The following is a 16,043-nucleotide window of genomic DNA, read 5'->3' on the forward strand; positions in this document are numbered from 1 at the left end:
TCTTCTTCTGCAGTCATTCTACTTTGATCCGACTGAACTGTTCATAGGCAGGTCCGGGTTTTATCACCCCCATTTACACATAAGAAAACTGAGGTCTGGCAGCTACAGGCCTTGCCTAGGCTGCTTCCGTACCAGCCCAAGGGTGCAGTGGGGACAAGGCACCAGTTACAAGAGGCATTTTTACTGGACTTCGACTATTTAGCTGCCATTTACTCAACATGGACTGTGTGCCCTGTACTGTTCTGGGCACTTTGCCTAGAATCTCTCATCTGATTCTCCATTATTACCTGCACTTGCAGGTGAGGCCCTAGGTCATGCAGCTATAAATGGAGAAATGTGAATGCATGCCCAGGTCTCGAGGGAATTCCCATGACTTGGCTTCCATGATCCTGGCCCTACTGGATGGAGCTAGCCCCGTACAGGGCACTCGGCCCAGGCTCAGTGACCACCCCAGCCTCCCACTGTCCTGAGGACCAGTCTGGCTGATGTCAGCGACGCTCCACTGCCCCCATGTGGCCACTGCAGGCCCTGACATCATCCTTTCTGGCTCCCTCACACCTTTTCCACACCAGGCCTGTCTGCTGTCTGTCTCATGGTCCACCCAGCAGCAAGAGTCAGCAGGAGGCTTAAATGAAGAGAGTTACAGGAGCATCCTGTCTTCCTCCCAGGGCTTTAAAAGTCAGAAGCAGCTAATGGACAGGCTCGGTGGAGGGTTGCCAAGCTGGGCCCCAGGGAAGGTGTTGGGCTGTTGGGACCTAAGCCCCACAGCTGAAATCACTGGGTTCGGAGGCAGGGCCTGACACACCTTTCTCCCCTTCTCCCGCTTCCTCCCAGGATCGCTGGTTCTGGCGCCTGCGAAATAACCGAGTGCAGGAGGGCTACCCCATGCAGATCGAGCAGTTCTGGAAGGGCCTGCCTGCCCGCATCGACGCAGCCTACGAAAGGGCCGATGGGAGATTTGTCTTCTTCAAAGGTAATGTAGCCTGTGCTGCGGGACAGTTCCCTGCCCAAGGTCATGGGACCTCCTTTTTCCCATCTAAACTGGAAGAGGAGGGGTGGGAGGCACATGTCCTCAGAGGGCCCCTCTAGCCTAACAGAGACACTGACCTCTGACAATTTAAGTCAGAAAGTGAGACTGATAATCTGTGTGTGCCAAGGTTGGTGGGGTGACCAGCTTTGTCCACATGACATAGAGTGTGGGACAAGCAATTGAAGACCACCCAGTACCTCATGGGAGGCCATCGGGTCAGTTCTGTAAGAACCCAGAGGGAAGAGGCCACTCAAGGTGGGGAGGGCGTGGGAGGGAGCTAAGGTGCCCACCCTGTGCCCAGCACTGTGCTAGGTTGTTTCATGACAATTATCTTGACTCAGGCCAGACCTCAGATGGGTGAGATACAGATAGTGAGAAGCAAGGAAAGCATTCCAGAGGGACAACGGCTGAATAAAGGAGCAGGGTTGGAATGTGTACAGACGTTCACAGGGCTTAGAAGACCCATCTGATGGCCACAGAGACCCCACCTTGGAAAGCTGTGAGAAATGGCCCAGAAAGGTCACTTGGGGGCAAATCCTGAAGAGCCCTGGTTGCCAGGCCAGAATGTGGTCTTGATCCATTAGGCCAAGGCTGGAAATTCATGGAATGTTTCTGAGCAGCAGAGAGCCAGAGGGCAGGAGGTGACAGACATAGCAGGGGCAGGGCAGCCATTTCTGAGGTGGTTCTGGAGAGCGCCCTCATGAGGCCCAATCCAGGGAGAAGCCGTGCAGCTGGAGGGCAGGGGACAGCTGCCAGGAGAGTCACAGGACCTCAGAAGTGATTGAATACTCAGCCAGGCGCAGTGGCTCACGCCTGTAATCCCAGCATTTTGGGAGGCCAAGGCGGGCAGATCACCTGAGGTCAGGAGTTCGAGACCAGCCTGACCAATATGGTGAAACCCCGGCTCTACTAAAATTACAAAAATTAGCCACGCGTGGTGGCGCATGCCTGTAATCCCAGCTACTCAGGTGGCTGAGGCAGGAGAATCGCTTGAACCCAGGAGGCGGAGGTTGTGGTGAGCTGAGATCACACCATTACACTCCAGCCTGGGCAACAAGAGCCAAACTCCATCTCAAAAAAAAAATGGCTGAATAGTGAGAGTAGCAGGAAAGAGAGGGTCAACAGTGAGGCTAGGACTCCCTGCTGGGGACCTGGGAGGCAGAAGGTGATAAGGAGGGAGCCCTTCTGTGGTGCAGATGAGGAGCTCTGGGAAGCCAGCCGATGTGGAGCTGCCCATAGGCCAAGGGAGGTCAGGGTTTCTGGGTCTGCTGCTCAGGTCCAGTGGGACAGTCTCAGAGTCAGGTGTCGCTGGTGGCAGGTTTGGAGAGTGGTAGTGCATGCAAAGCCATGTAAGTGGCTGAGATGACCAGAGAGCAGAGAGGAGCAACTCACATGATGAAAAGAGGGTGGGACTCGGAGCCCAGGCAGCAGGGGCAAGTTGTCCAGGATCTGGGACTGGCCTCAGGCTTCCTGCCCTTCCCAACTCTAACTGGGCCAAGGGGCTGAGGGCATCAGGCTGTTTTCACCTGACATCCTGAAGATGGGCAAGTGGCACTGAGTGACTGGGGAAGCTGATCCTGGGCTCCTCTTGGCCACAGGTGACAAGTATTGGGTGTTTAAGGAGGTGACGGTGGAGCCTGGGTACCCCCACAGCCTGGGGGAGTTGGGCAGCTGTCTGCCCCGTGAAGGCATTGACACAGCTCTGCGCTGGGAACCTGTGGGCAAGACCTACTTTTTCAAAGGCGAGCGGTACTGGCGCTACAGCGAGGAGCGGCGGGCCACGGACCCTGGCTACCCTAAGCCCATCACCGTGTGGAAGGGCATCCCACAGGCTCCCCAAGGGGCCTTCATCAGCAAGGAAGGATGTACGTAAGGGCCGGGCTGGGGTGGGCGTGGGGAGCTGGTTTTATGTGGTCCTCACCAGTGCCCACAGGCGTACTCAGTGCCTATGGGCATCCAGGTTTGAGAAAACACCTGGCAGCAGACAGTTGACTCGTATCTATCTACCCATGTTCACACGGTCCATTAATTCGCTTACCAGCTGCCAAGTCACACTTTTTCATCTGCAGGAGTGATTCACAGCAGAGAGACATTGTCATAGACTGACTTCATTCCTTCAGACAGCATTTCTCAAACACTTATCTGCAGGTGTACTCCAGGGACGCCTCGAGTTACCAAATCTGAAAAGCAATGATGGGCATGCATGTTTCAAAGCCACTTTTTCACAGGGCTTGAGGGCAAGAAAATGGAAAGAAAACCTTTAAAAAACATGTTTTTGTTTGTTTGTTTGTTTTTTAATTCTAAGAGATAAGGTCTCTGTCGCCTAGGCTGGAATGCAGTGGCACAATCATAGCTCACTGCAGCCTCAACCTCTTGGTCTCAAATGATCCTCCTGCCTCATCAGCCTCCTGAGTAGTTGGGATTATAGGCACATGCCACTATGCCTGACTACTTTACATTTTTTTTGTAGAGACAGGATTTCACTATTGTTGGCCAGGCTGGTCTCAAACTCCTGGCCTCAAGCAATCCTCCCACCTCGGCCTCTCAAAGCCCTGGGATTACAAGTATGAACCACTGCATCAAGAGAGAAACTTTTTATGTTTCCTGAATTCCTCCTAGAAGCCATGCTGGCCACCAGCCCCCACAACTGCCGTCAGACATTCAGCCTGTCTCCCCACCAGCATAGGAGCTTCTCAGGAGGAGCGGCCAGCCTGGCCAGATGCAGAGTAGGCCTCCAGGAGTGTTTGTTAAGTAGATCTCCACTGATGTGGTCCAAAACACAGACTCTAGAGCTGGACTGGCTGGGTTCGTAACCACCATAGTACCACTCACTATGAATCTGAGCAAATCTCTAAGTTTTCTGTTTTCTCATTTATAAAATGATGATAATAATGGTACCTACCTTTATAAAATGGTTTTGTGAGAATTAAAGAAGATAAATTGTGTAGCATACTTAGAAATAATGCCTAGCACACAACCCATGCTATATGTTTTAGCTGCTATCGTCATCATCATCATCATTATCATCATCTTGTGGGTTTCAGTTTATGTGGATCGAAAAGATTCATTCATTCACTCCATAATAATAGACAGCTTGTGTGGTGGGAGCTGGGGACGTAGCAGTGAACAGGACTTGCATAGGTCCGAGTCTAGGAGCATAAAGCAAGATGGCAACAGACGCTATAAGGGAAAGACACCCAGCACTTTGGGAGGTCGAGATGGCAGGATCACTTGAGGCCAGGAGGTCGAGACCAGCCTGGGTAACATAGTGAGACTCCATCTCTACAAAAAAAATACAAAAATTAGCTGGGCATGGTGACAAGTGCCTGTAGTCCCAGCTACTTTGGAGGCTGAAGCCAGAGGATTGCTTAAGACAAGGAGTTTGAGGCTGCAATGAGTTATGACTGCGCCACTTGTACTCCAGCCTAGTTGATGGAATGAGACCTTGTCTTAAAAAAAAAAAAAAGAAAAGAAAAGAAAAAAAGGAAATAAATCTGGGAGAGAGCAATGAGCTAGAGGGGGCCATGTTAGAGATGGCTGGGAAGGGCTCTCCGACAAGGCTTCACTGATAAGAAAGCCAATGGCCAGGCCAGGCGCAGTGGCTCACGCCTGTAATCCCAGCACTTTGGGAGGCCAAGGCGGGTGGATCACGAGATCAGGAGATCGAGACCATCCTGACTAACACGGCGAAACCCTGTCTCTACTAAAAATACAAAAAATTAGCCAGGCATGGTGGCGGGCGCCTGTAGTCCCAGCTACTCGGGAGGCTGAGGCAGGAGAATGGCGTGAACCTGGAAGGCAGAGCTTGCAGTGAGCCAAGATTGTGCCACTGCAACTCCAGCCCGGGCGAAAGAGTGAGACTCCGTCTCAAAAAAAAACAAAGAAAGCCATTGGCCACAGCTGCTATTTGTGGGCTGTCTTGTATACCTGATGCTTTACACATAAGATCTCCCTTTTTGGGGAGCCTCAGAGACAGGTGACATCAAGGACCTAGACCAATGAAAGCCCTACCATGGTGGGGAGCCAGCCAATGAGGACGGCCTGAGCAAGCTGCTTTGCCCACTGGCTGAGCTGCTTTGGCTGTTGCTGGAGCCCTGGGGTGGTTGCCCAGGGAGTGATTGCCAAGACTGCCCAGCCTCTCCCCAAGAAGGCTCCCAAAGACCCTGCATCTGTGTTGTGGAGTGATGTGTGCCAAGCAAAAAAAAAAAAAAAAACCCGTAATTGCAGAGAGGTAGTGTCTTGCTGTCAACACAAGGCGAAATCTTACTCCTTGCCTCCCTTGGCTCAAGCAGGAGCCAGGCTGAGGCTTAATGGAACCCACATGTGGGGCAGGGGGGACCTGTGGGCACAGTGTGACAGAGCTGTGACCCAGGCTGCGTGCAAGGGGTCCTGTCTGGGCGGCACAAAGTGAACCATGTCCCAATTCTCCCTGAAGCCCCTCTGGTTTCCTAGTACCCGTAGCATGACAGGCAGACCACTCCAGGTCCCAGGCGCTCCCCTCTGCAGCTTCTTACTCCATGACTCAGCCAAGCACTACACCCCAAACCACCAGGTGTCCCCACCTTGCCTCCCATGCCACTGCGCCTGTGCCCTTCCTCTCATACTGCCCCAAAGCAGGTGCCGGAAGTGTCTGGGAGTGGTGATGCTGGGCTGTATTTCTGCAGATTACACCTACTTCTACAAGGGCCGGGACTACTGGAAGTTTGACAACCAGAAACTGAGCGTGGAGCCAGGCTACCCGCGCAACATCCTGCGTGACTGGATGGGCTGCAACCAGAAAGAGGTGGAGCGGCGGAAGGAACGGCGGCTGCCCCAGGACGATGTGGACATCATGGTGACCATCAATGATGTGCCGGGCTCTGTGAACGCTGTGGCCGTGGTCATCCCCTGTATCCTGTCCCTCTGCATCCTGGTGCTGGTCTACACCATCTTCCAGTTCAAAAACAAGACAGGCCCTCAGCCTGTCACCTACTATAAGCGGCCAGTCCAGGAGTGGGTGTGAGCAGCCCAGAGCCCTCTCTGTCCACTCGGTCTGGCCAGCCAGGCCCTTCCTCACCAGGGTCTGAGGGGCAGCTCTGGCCACTGCTCACCAGGGCCAGCAGGGCCCTAGGCTGGGGTCGCACAGCTGAAGTGGTGGGTGCATTTGGCCTAGGCTGAGCGTGGGGCAGGGAATTATGGGGGCTGTGCCCCAGGGTGGGTGTCTGGCACCCAGCTGCCAGCCTTCTGTCCTGGGCAAACTACTCCCTACTTAAGGGAATAGGCCAGGCTCCATTCGGAGGCAGGGACCATGCCAGGAGGAGCCCCTGTGGTCACAGCATCCTGTGGTGTCCATGAGGTACCACAGCTCCACTCCTGGCTGGAACCCAGCACCCTCTGTGGGAAGCCAGCACTAGCTCTCATCCCCCATCCGGGAGATGCCACCAGTCCTGGTCCCCTTTTGCCAACACCTGCTGGTCAGATGTCCCCCTACCCCCACCCCACTGTCCTCCAAGGCTACAGGACCCCTGCTTCTGACACAGTGGGCAACAAGCCTGGGTTTCCCTGCTGGCAGACAGCAGATCCCTCAGGAAACCTGCTCCACTTGTCAGGGTCTCTTCAGAGACCCAGGATTTAGGGTCACATGCTGCAGGCAGGGCTGTGGCCCGGCTGGGTCTGACAAGGACCCACCTGTCACATCGTGAGTATTTAAATGTCCTGTCACTACTGTTTAAAGTCCCATTTTGCAAAGGCTGCTTGAGGCTTTAGGTGAACTAGAGGTGACTGTCTTGGTGATGAGGCCAGCAGAGCGGCCCTCCCCCAGGCGACAAGGACCAAGGTGCTGCTAAGGCCACTCTAGCGCCCAGACACCCCAGTAGCTGAGCCCTGCTCCTATGGCTACAGAGCTGGGGCAGAAGCTGACCCCATTTCTGGAGGCAGATCCGAGTTTGTGACCGTCCTCCACTCCCCTCTATTGTCCCTGCCCCCAGCTTTGCTCCAGCCTGTCACTTGCGGCCTGGGGCTCAGCCTGACTAGTTAGGTGAGACAGAGATGGCTGCAGGGCCAACATGGCAGAGCCTGGGAGTCCTTCAGAAAGGGACGGGGTGTCTGAAGTGCTCAGTGCCTCCACTCCCAACTACTCAATCTCAGCTGGAAGCAGTGTTTTCCCAGAGCTTGGCCCTTGCTGACCTTGCTCACTGGGCCCATCTTCCCACACTGCTCTTAGAAGGGCAACCCTACCAGTAGCAGCCCCAAGCCAAGGGGGCTTCCTTTTGACCTTCACTGGCCCGCCCTTTACTGTCTCTGGCAGGAGTTCCTAGGGCTTGGCCTGCCTTGCTCCAGTACAGCAGAGGCAGCCCTGCTTGTCACTGAGGAGTCCTAGACAAGGCCAATGGGTTCAGTGATGCCCACTGGCTCTCTGCCAAAGCCAAAAAGAGGTGTCAGGCAGTCTCCAGCGTGCTAGCCGGGTCTTGGATGCCACCCCTGCTCACTGAGCCTGCATGGGCCTTGCCCCCGACCCTGTGGTCTCTGAGATTGGGGTCGGCTTACCCTGTAGCACAGACAGGGACTCCTGCTGCCCTGGGAGCTATCTCAAGCAAAATCTCTTGTCCCAGGGACGCCCATGTGGGTCCGCTGTGTCCCCTGTCATCATCCTTGTTTTTTCTCATTTTGGCCAAGGGCAGGCTCCCTGGGACAGGCAGGGAACAACTGCAGAGATATTAGTGATTCATAGGTTTGTACAGTGTTTTATACTTTGCAAAGCACTTTATTAGCTCACACCTGTCCACTCACATGAAACTCGTGTAGGCCCTGGGAGGCCGAAGGTAACTCTCACCGTGTGCTCAGATGAAGCACAAAGAGGTTGTTACTTGCCCGGGCCATCCAGTGGGCTGGCTGTGTCTTATGTCCCCATCTGTGGACCCCTCTAGGGTCTGAGATGAGATGAGAAGTGTCTCCTGTATCCACCTCTTCCTGGGCTCCCTTCCCCCACTTCCTGGTCCCTGTCCACTCCTCAGGTTGGTGCTCTCACTTCTTGAAAGCTCTAGGCACCCCCGCCTCCCGCCAGGCTCCCTGTTGGCTCCTGGCAGGCCAGCTGAGAATGAGCAGGAGATGGAGGCAGGCAGCCCAGGCTGCAGAGGTGAGGGATGTGGGGCCAGGCCCAGAGGCCTCAGCCTAGAGGCTTCCAATCTCAGATTCTCCTGCCTGTGGTCATCTGTTTGTCCATCACCCCAGGACAGGGCAGACGGAGGGGCAAAGCACTGGGGGCCCCAGAGCCTAGCTTCCCCTCAGCCTGGGGGACATCACAGCATTTCAGTGTCAGTCACATTTTAAACTGATCAGCCTTTGTATAATGTTTTTTAAATCATTTATAAATAAAACAGAAATACAGAGTGTGTCATTTCCCTGGGATGAGGGAACAAAGATCAGGTTCCAAAAGTAATCTTAAGAAGCTCCAGGAGGAGAACCGGGGTCCTCTGGGGTGTCTGGGAGCTGCCTCACGCATCTGGTCTGCCAGATGCGTCCTGAGGATCCAGGTTGGGGAGCAGCCCCCCTCAGGAGTATGGGAGGGTCACTGTGGCATGGGCTCCAAAGTCAAGGCCCCTGGTGCCATGACCTGAGACACATAGTCAAGAGCACGGTTATTAGCAATTAAGATATTAATAAAAGGCAGACGAAGTCAGGAGGTCAGCAGCTTTATGGGCTTATCAGGAGGCCTGCCCTGCCTCTGGAAGCCAGCGACAGAGAGGGATGCCCCCGACCCAGCCAGCCGGAGAAAGGGATGGGGTGAACACGAAGGTCTGAGCTGGGTCTGGGTGCAGGCTGGGCTGTAGGCCGCGAAGGCGGCCCAGCCGGGACTTCTTTCCAGTCCCTGGCGACCTCTTCGAATTCTCTGCTATCTCTGGGGAGCCTCGGGTGGAAGGGGGTGTAAGAGACGCAGGGACGTGGGGAGAGGAGACAAGGAAAGCAAGAACCACAGGGGACGGCGGACAGACGGGCGGCATCCTCCGGAAGACGCCGTCAGTACCAGGAAGTGCAGGCGATGAGGAAGCGCACGTCGTCCAGCGGACCCCACGGGCTGGGCTCGGGCTGGGGCTGGGGCTGAGGTCGGGGCTGTTCCGGGCCCTCCGGCGCCGCAGGCTGGGGCTGGGGCTGGGGCTGCACAGGCTCCGGCGCGCCGCAGCCGCCACTTAGCTGAGCCCCCATGGTCTGCAAGAAAAGCCCTTTAGGTCTGCGTCGCAGGCACCCCCCGACTAGGGCCCCGCCCCAGCCCTGCCCTCACCTCGCACAGCCACACCCGCTGGTCTCCTGGAACCCACCTCAGCGTCGGGAGGAGCTGGCGCCGTGACGCCACCGCGCGCCGACTTCGCCCTCAGTGCGTTTGAGCGCACAAGAGGGACTCGACCCCGGGCTCCGGGGCGGGACTCCGCGAACGTCCCCGGCCAATCCCGCCCTAGCGCCTCTAGGCCCCGCCCCGCGCAGGGGGAAGGACTGCGCCCCAGAAGCCTCCAAGGCGCCCAGGCCGGGAGGACGCTGGGAACCCGCTGCCCCGCCCCAGGCCCACCCAGGCAAGGACCTGCAACCTCCATCCACTTTAGTCAAAGCCTGCCCCGAAGCCAGAAGCCCCAGAGCTCCTACGGGGGCCTCACCTGGCTCAGGAGAAAATCGGAACAGACTTTCAAGGCCAGAGAAGATGGGGCATAAGTCGGGTGAAAATTGTGAGAACTAGATCGGGCACGGTGGCTCATGCCTGTAATCCCAACACTTTGGGAGGCCGAGGCGGTGGGTCACTTTGAGCTCAGGAGTATCAGACCAGCCTGGGCAACATAGTGAGACTTCGTTTCTACAAAACAAAACAAAACAAAACAAACAAAAAACAACAAAAAACCAGGCGGGAGGATCGCTTGAGCCATCATTGCATCACAACACTCCTGCCTGAATGACAGGCGGAGACTGCCTCAAAAAGAAAAAAGGAGAACTGTAGTGGACAGTTTCTTGCCCCAGGATGAAGCCTCCCATCCTGATGATGGTGGAGAAGGGAATGGTGTGTGTGGAGGTAGTGAACTAGATTGGGTGTGTGTTGTGTCCATCCCACCCTATCTTCCCAGAATGCTGGAACAACTGGAGAGTGCGGGGATTGTACACAGGCTGAGGGCCCCAAACATCACATTCAGAATGGCCTGGAGGGAACTGCACTTTAATGGGGTGGCACAGGACAGCAGAACCCTCAGCCAGCAGCCACAGGGCCTGCCAGCCAGCACAACAGAGCAGGTTTCTGCAGTAATGATAGATCCAGGAGATAAGCACAGGTGGAAAAGGGTTGGGTGCCCAGCCACTCAGTCCCAGTGAGCTCTCTGCCACCTCCCTGCCAGCATCCGGTGCAGATTGGGCGGAGTGCAAAGAAGGTGCCATAGTCCAGAGCCAGGAGCCCATGGAACAACTTGGAAGGTGACTCAGGTGAGGCTGAAGAGAAAGGAAAGCTCACGGTCAGTAGCTGTTTCACAGAACCCACCTCACTCTCAAGGTGCCTGCCTCAGCCCTCACCCCCAGACCAGCTCTGAAAAGCTGCTCAAGCAGCTACTGGTCTAGTATCCTAGCCCTGAAAAGCCACAAAGACGAGGATTAGCAGTTACTCAATAAATATGTTTTGAATATCACGGTGAATTGAAAAAAAAAAAAAATGTGCTGGCTCTATCTACTCAGCAGTGTGCAGATATGCTCTCACACTCAAGAAGCTATCAGAACAAACTGGTGGGCTCTCATTCTAGATGACATCTTTTCCCCATACTCTCAAAATGCAAGTTAACCCCCAACCCTGAGCAGAAGGAAGGCGACCCCCCAGGTACCTATCAATGAGGGAATCCCGCATGCTGGTGGCAATGGTGCTAGGCTGGGCTTCATTCAGCTTGAAGACACTCTCCACCACTGACAGCTCTGTGCTGGTTGTGTCCAGGCCACAGAAGGCACACCAGTCATTCACCACCATCCCAGCAGCAATCACCTCACTGCCTCGGTTCACAGTCCCCGCCTGCCAAGGGATGGGCTCAATGTGAGTCACGGCACCAAAGTCTCTCCCTCCTCAATGAGGACTCTCCCCCCTCAATGAGGACTCTCCCCAAACCCTGCTCCTCCCTGACCTGCAGCCCCAGTCTCAAACTGCAGCAGGTAATGACCCAGACTCCCAAACACTGGGCGAAAGGATCTGCCTCAGCAGGAGACGGGGTTCAGAGGACAGGAATGCTTACCACAAGGGGGACCTGAAGAAGAGAGGACAGCTCATCCTGGTCTTCGATTGAAGTCTTGGGATGCACCAGCCCTCCCTGATTGCTGAAGACACAGTAACTTCCTACTAGCACCTGGTCGGCCACTGTCTGTCTGAAGACTTCCACCTTGAGCACATCTGCCAGAATTTCTTCTGTCTCCTATCAGTCAAAGGTATTGTGTTCAGGGCCCACTTACAGCCCCAGAACCAGGGTTCTCCATGCCGAGAAGCATGTGGGCCTTGGCTCCCTGAGCCCCTCATTTCTCCTATGTACCTCATATGAAAGCCTCACCCAGAGAAAGGAGGAAGTACAGCTTAGAGCAGAGTCAAAGCCAGCTGGGAAGCCCCTAAAATTCATGCATGCCCTGAACAGCTGGAGGCTGGTCTCGATGTCACTGTTTTCCCCTCTCACCCACACTCAAAAGTTCAACAGTCGATCACCTATCCTGGCCCAGGCTGCAGGACTGAATGGTTCAATCCTGAAGGATTCATACCCTCCCCAGCTTCTTTCTGACACTTGGTAAGGCCTCTGTTATCACTATTCCAATGAATACCTGAAACTCAAGGGCCCATACAGAAAAACCAAGGAGAGACCCCTAATTCTTGCCTGTTAGGAAAGAACAGTGGCTAACCACTGACAGGGATGGCCCTGTGACTCTTGGGGCAAGCTGGGCTGCCTCACCCTGTCCAAGTCTGGGTGGACCAAGGCCACGTAGTCATTGCAGGTGGTGACATTGCCCAAGGCTGAGAGCCGCTCCTCCACCCGCCGAATTTGCACTGTGTCTGGGAGGCTGTTGCGAATGTGTTGCAGCTCCTGGTCAGTGGTATTGTTGGGCACCAGGAGACCGTGCCTGTTCCCTGGAGAAACCCAAATTAGAGGGTGAGACAAAGGTGAACCATGAATACACAAGATGCCGGCTGAGCCCTAGCGGCTGAGGATACCACCCAGCCCAGCCCAATCAGCTATCCCAGGAAAGCTTTAGGCCCAGAGCCCAGCCCTCCAACCCACTGATCTGGACAACACCCAGGGCAGGCCAGAGACCACCCAGGAATCTCAATAAATCCCACCTAGTTCACCATCATCAACTGGAGGGGAGTTGAACTAACAGGAAGAGCTCCTGGCATTACTTGTATATTTGGCTACTTAAAAACTGAGCTAATGCTACACACATAGCAGAATGGCTAGATTATTATTATTTTTTTGAGACAGTCTCACTCTGTCACTCAGGCTGGATACAGTGGTGCGATCTCGGCTCACCGCAACTTCCGCATCCTGGGTTCAGGTGATTCTCTTGCTTCAGCCTCCTGAATAGTTGGAATTACAAGTGCATGCCACCACATCTGGCTAATTTTTTGTGTTTTTGTAGAGACGAGGTTTCACTATGTTAGCCAGGCTGGTCTCAAACTCCTACCCTCAGGTGATCCGCCCACCTCGACCTCCCAAAGTGCTAGGATTACAGATGTGAGCCACCGCCCCCAACCAGAATGACAAAAATTTTTACAAGTCATCAATTCCAAGTGTTGGCAAAGATATATGGAGCAACTGAACTCTCATACTGAGACAGGAGTATAAGTTGGTCAACCACTTCAGATAATTATCTGGCATCACCTGCAACTACTACTAGTCACATAACCTGTGACTCTGCCATGCCACTCTTAGGTATAATATACCCAGTAGAAATATGTAGATGCGTTCACTAAAAAAACATAGCAGCACTTTTTTTTTTTTTTTTTTTTTGAGATGGAATCTCGCTCTGCACCCAGGCTGGAGTGCAGTGGCGCAATCTTGGCTCACTGCAAGTTCTGCCTCCCAGGTTTACGTCATTCTCCTGCCTCAGCCTCCTGAGTAGCTAGGACTACAGGCACCCGCCACCACACCTGGCTAATTTTTTTTTATTTTTAGTAGAGACAGGGTTTCATTGTGTTAGCCAGGATGGTCTCAATCTCCTGACCTCATGATCCGCTGGCCTTGGCCTCCCAAAGTGTTGGGATTATAGGCGTGAGCCACCGCACCAGGCCATTAGCACTATTCCTAATAGACCAAAGTGAAAACTGCCCAAATGCACTGTCAATGGAATGGATGAATACGCTGTGATATACTTACACAAAACACACTACACAGCAACAAGAATGAACAATCTACAAATACACGCCAATGAATTTCTGAATTTCAGGTCACTCCCATCATAAAATACACAAGGACTAAGCTAAAATCTCCCTTGTTGTCAGAACTTGCTTCAAGTCCTAAGGGCATGGTTAGAGATCAGAGTACTTTAACTGAATAGGAAAAAATAGGAAAATACTTTGAGGTCACTAGGCTTAAATTTTTTTGTTTTGTTTTTTTTTTTGAGACAGAGTTTCGCTCGTATTGCCCAGGCTGAAATGCAATGGCACAATCTCGGCTCACCACAACCTGCACCTCCCGAGTTCAAGCAATTCTCCCGCCTCAGCCTCCCAAGTAGCTAGGATTACAGGTATGCACCACCACACCCAGTTATTTTTTGTATTTTTAGTAGAGATGGGGTTTCTCCATGTTGGTCAGGTTGGTCTCAAACTGCTGACCTCAGGTGATCCACCTGCCTCGGCCTCCCAAACGGCCTTAAGATTTTTAAAAATTAAAGTAAAAGTAAAAAAAAAATAAACAGACTTCTAAAAGTGACCTCAATGAGCAGAATTAAGAAACAACGGGCAGCAGTAATGGAAGACAGATCCAGCTTAAAGAAAGGACCAGCTGGGCGCGGTGGCGCATGCCTGTAATCCCAGCACTTTGGGAAGCCGAGGTGGGAGGATCACCTGAGGTCAGGAGTTCAAGATCAGCCTGGCCAACATGGTGAAACTCTATCTCTACTAAAAACACAAAAAAATTAGCCAGGTGTGGTGGGGTGCGCCTGTAATCCCAGTTACTTAGGAGGCTGAGGCAGGAGAATCACTTGAACGGAGTGTTGCAGTGAGCCAAGATCGTGCCATTGCACTCCAGCCCGGGCAACAAGAGTGAAAACCCCGTCTCAAAAAAATAATAAAAAGAGAGGACCAACGACCAGAATTAACAGTGCTGACAGGTAGGATGGTAGGGTAGAGATGTGGTAAAGGGAATTTAAGATTTCAACAAAACTGAGCAGGATGACCGCAAATCTTAGCTAATCTTTAGAGAGACAGAAATGAATGCTTACAAAGAGAAAGCACCTTGCTCACAGTCAGTGACAGGGAGAGATGAGATACAAATCCTCAGCTGGGTACAGTGGCTCTCGCCTGTAATCCCTACACTTTAAGAGACCAAGGTAAGAAGATCACTTGAGCCCAGGAGGTCAAGGCCAGGCTGGGCAACACAGGGAGGCCGCGTCTCTACTAAAAATCTAAAAAATTAGCCAGGTGTGGGTAGCCCGTGCCCGTGGCCCTAGCTACTTGGTAGGCTGAGTTGGGAGGATCACTTGAGCCTAGATCTTGCCACTGCACTCCAGCCTGGGCGAAAGAGCAAAAATCTTGTCTCAAAAAAAAAAAAAGAGAGAGATAAAAATCCTCCTCCACACTAAGAACTAGGTGTGGAATTTAGTGAGTCACTTAGGACAAGTCTCAGCTTCCTCATCAGTCAAGCTAGGCCAGTAATTCCTACCTTTCAGTGTCTTTGTGAAGAAGGAATGAGAACAGGAGTGAAAGCACTTTACGTTGTTATTACTATTATCCAGCAGCCTTTGCTAGAAGGTTGCCCCCCATCTCCTGACACTTGGCCTGAGAGATTCTACAGTGCCCAGAGATAAGAGAGAATACCCTGGGAATCCCTAGGTCACTCCGAGTTCCCTCCGGGGATGTAATTAATGGTGCTTGGAGACCACTCCCTCCCTTGGCGTCCTCCACCTGCCTTACCCACACACATGCGCCCGATGATGCGGCAGCCGGCGATAGACGCGTGCACCACGGGGATGGTATCGGAGAGCTCGCCCTCGAACACACTGTAGGGACATGGACTCGGTGGTCGCGGGACAGAGGGGCCGACACCCTCACCCTGCCGGAGCTCTTGACTCCTGCGCACCCTTCCCCGCCACCGCGAGCCCTGGGGCTCCCGCCGCACCTGTAAAAGTTCTCTGAACCTCCAATCGCCACCAGACAGTAGGTGTTGGTGAGCTTGGCAAAGCAGCCGATCTCACAGTTGTTCTCGAAAGACGCTCGGACCGCCATGAGGCCTAGGGGCGGCGGAGCCAGGAGTTCAAGGCCAGCGGATCGTTTCCCAAGTATCCCGGCCTCCGCCCCTCAGGCCCCGCCGCGACCCCGCCCCTCTCGGCCTCCCGGCCCCTCCGCCCTCGGGTCCCCACCAGACCCTCCGGCCCTGAATCCTCCGGCCCCACCCCTCTCGACCCAGGACCGGAGCTGACCCTCCCAGACTCCCTCACACCAGCTCACCAACTATCCACAAGCTCCGCACGCGGCGACTGTACCTTGGACTCCCTAAAACGGTTTCCGTTTCCACTTCCGCCCAGGGAGACTTCCGGGAGAGCCTGGCGCGCCCCGCCACGCATCCAGCCCCTCTACCTCCGGCCTCCGGGGGACTCTATGGTCGCGAGAGGTCTGGGCGCGACCCCGCCTGGCCCCACCCCCAGCCTGCTCGCGCTCATTCATTCATTATTCATTCAGAAGCTTTTTAGGAGCTGTCATCGACCTAGACCTCCGGCTGGTCGGATGTGAGGCATGAGGGAGAGGAGGGGCCAGGAGTGTCTCGCAGAAGAAGGGTTGATGATGGAGGTATTGATCGAAATGAAGCCGGAGGAAGGGCAGGTTTGGGGA

At 54.1% G+C, this 16,043-nt stretch overlaps 3 protein-coding genes across 5 annotated transcripts in view; 1 reads left to right on the forward strand and 2 right to left on the reverse strand.

The window, feature by feature from the left end:
- The window catches only part of MMP24 (matrix metallopeptidase 24), a 50,504-nt gene extending 43,712 nt beyond the window's left edge, over positions 1 to 6,792 (forward strand). The window contains exons 7-9 of the mRNA XM_073008170.1: positions 835 to 973; positions 2,629 to 2,895; positions 5,695 to 6,792. Coding sequence (XP_072864271.1) covers positions 835 to 973; positions 2,629 to 2,895; positions 5,695 to 6,032 — 744 coding nt within the window. The 3' untranslated portion in view covers positions 6,033 to 6,792. The remainder of the gene's footprint in view (positions 1 to 834; positions 974 to 2,628; positions 2,896 to 5,694) is intronic.
- Positions 6,793 to 8,684: 1,892 nt separating this feature from the next.
- MMP24OS (MMP24 opposite strand) lies at positions 8,685 to 9,466 on the reverse strand. 2 transcript variants are annotated; one of them, XM_007963113.3, is made up of 2 exons: positions 9,325 to 9,466; positions 8,685 to 9,214 (listed from the first exon to the last, which is right to left on the reverse strand). In XM_007963113.3, the coding sequence occupies exon 2, from the start codon at positions 9,209 to 9,211 to the stop codon at positions 9,026 to 9,028; it is 186 nt and encodes a 61-aa protein (XP_007961304.3). In that variant the 5' UTR covers positions 9,212 to 9,214; positions 9,325 to 9,466; the 3' UTR covers positions 8,685 to 9,025. The 2 variants fall into 2 exon arrangements, with proteins under 2 accessions (XP_007961304.3, XP_007961297.3); XM_007963106.3 differs by having other exon boundaries at positions 9,288 to 9,416.
- A 720-nt stretch (positions 9,467 to 10,186) lies between these two features.
- EIF6 (eukaryotic translation initiation factor 6) lies at positions 10,187 to 15,766 on the reverse strand. Of its 2 annotated transcripts, none has more exons than XM_007963149.3 (7): positions 15,663 to 15,766; positions 15,334 to 15,445; positions 15,129 to 15,214; positions 11,950 to 12,125; positions 11,251 to 11,427; positions 10,852 to 11,033; positions 10,187 to 10,468 (listed from the first exon to the last, which is right to left on the reverse strand). In XM_007963149.3, exons 2-7 carry the CDS (start codon positions 15,438 to 15,440, stop codon positions 10,459 to 10,461), a joined length of 738 nt encoding a protein of 245 aa, XP_007961340.1. In that variant the 5' UTR covers positions 15,441 to 15,445; positions 15,663 to 15,766; the 3' UTR covers positions 10,187 to 10,458. The 2 variants fall into 2 exon arrangements, with proteins under 2 accessions (XP_007961340.1, XP_007961350.1); XM_007963159.3 differs by having other exon boundaries at positions 15,698 to 15,722.
- Between the last annotated feature and the right edge of the window lie 277 nt (positions 15,767 to 16,043).

Source organism: Chlorocebus sabaeus, chromosome 2 (assembly GCF_047675955.1).
Source record: "Chlorocebus sabaeus isolate Y175 chromosome 2, mChlSab1.0.hap1, whole genome shotgun sequence".
NCBI classification, from domain to species: Eukaryota; Metazoa; Chordata; class Mammalia; order Primates; family Cercopithecidae; genus Chlorocebus; species Chlorocebus sabaeus.

Bases quoted from the DNA above. Each gene is read 5' to 3' on its own strand.
- MMP24OS (XM_007963113.3), bottom strand. From the start codon at position 9,211: ATGGGGGCTCAGCTAAGTGGCGGCTGCGGCGCGCCGGAGCCTGTGCAG.
- EIF6 (XM_007963149.3), bottom strand. From the start codon at position 15,440: ATGGCGGTCCGAGCGTCTTTCGAGAACAACTGTGAGATCGGCTGCTTT. The intron at 12,126-15,128 runs GTAAGGCAGGTG...GGGTTTCTCCAG, and splicing joins CATCGGGCGCATGTGTGTGG to GGAACAGGCACGGTCTCCTG. The intron at 11,034-11,250 runs GTAAGCATTCCT...ATCCCTTGGCAG, and splicing joins TTCTTCAGGTCCCCCTTGTG to GCGGGGACTGTGAACCGAGG.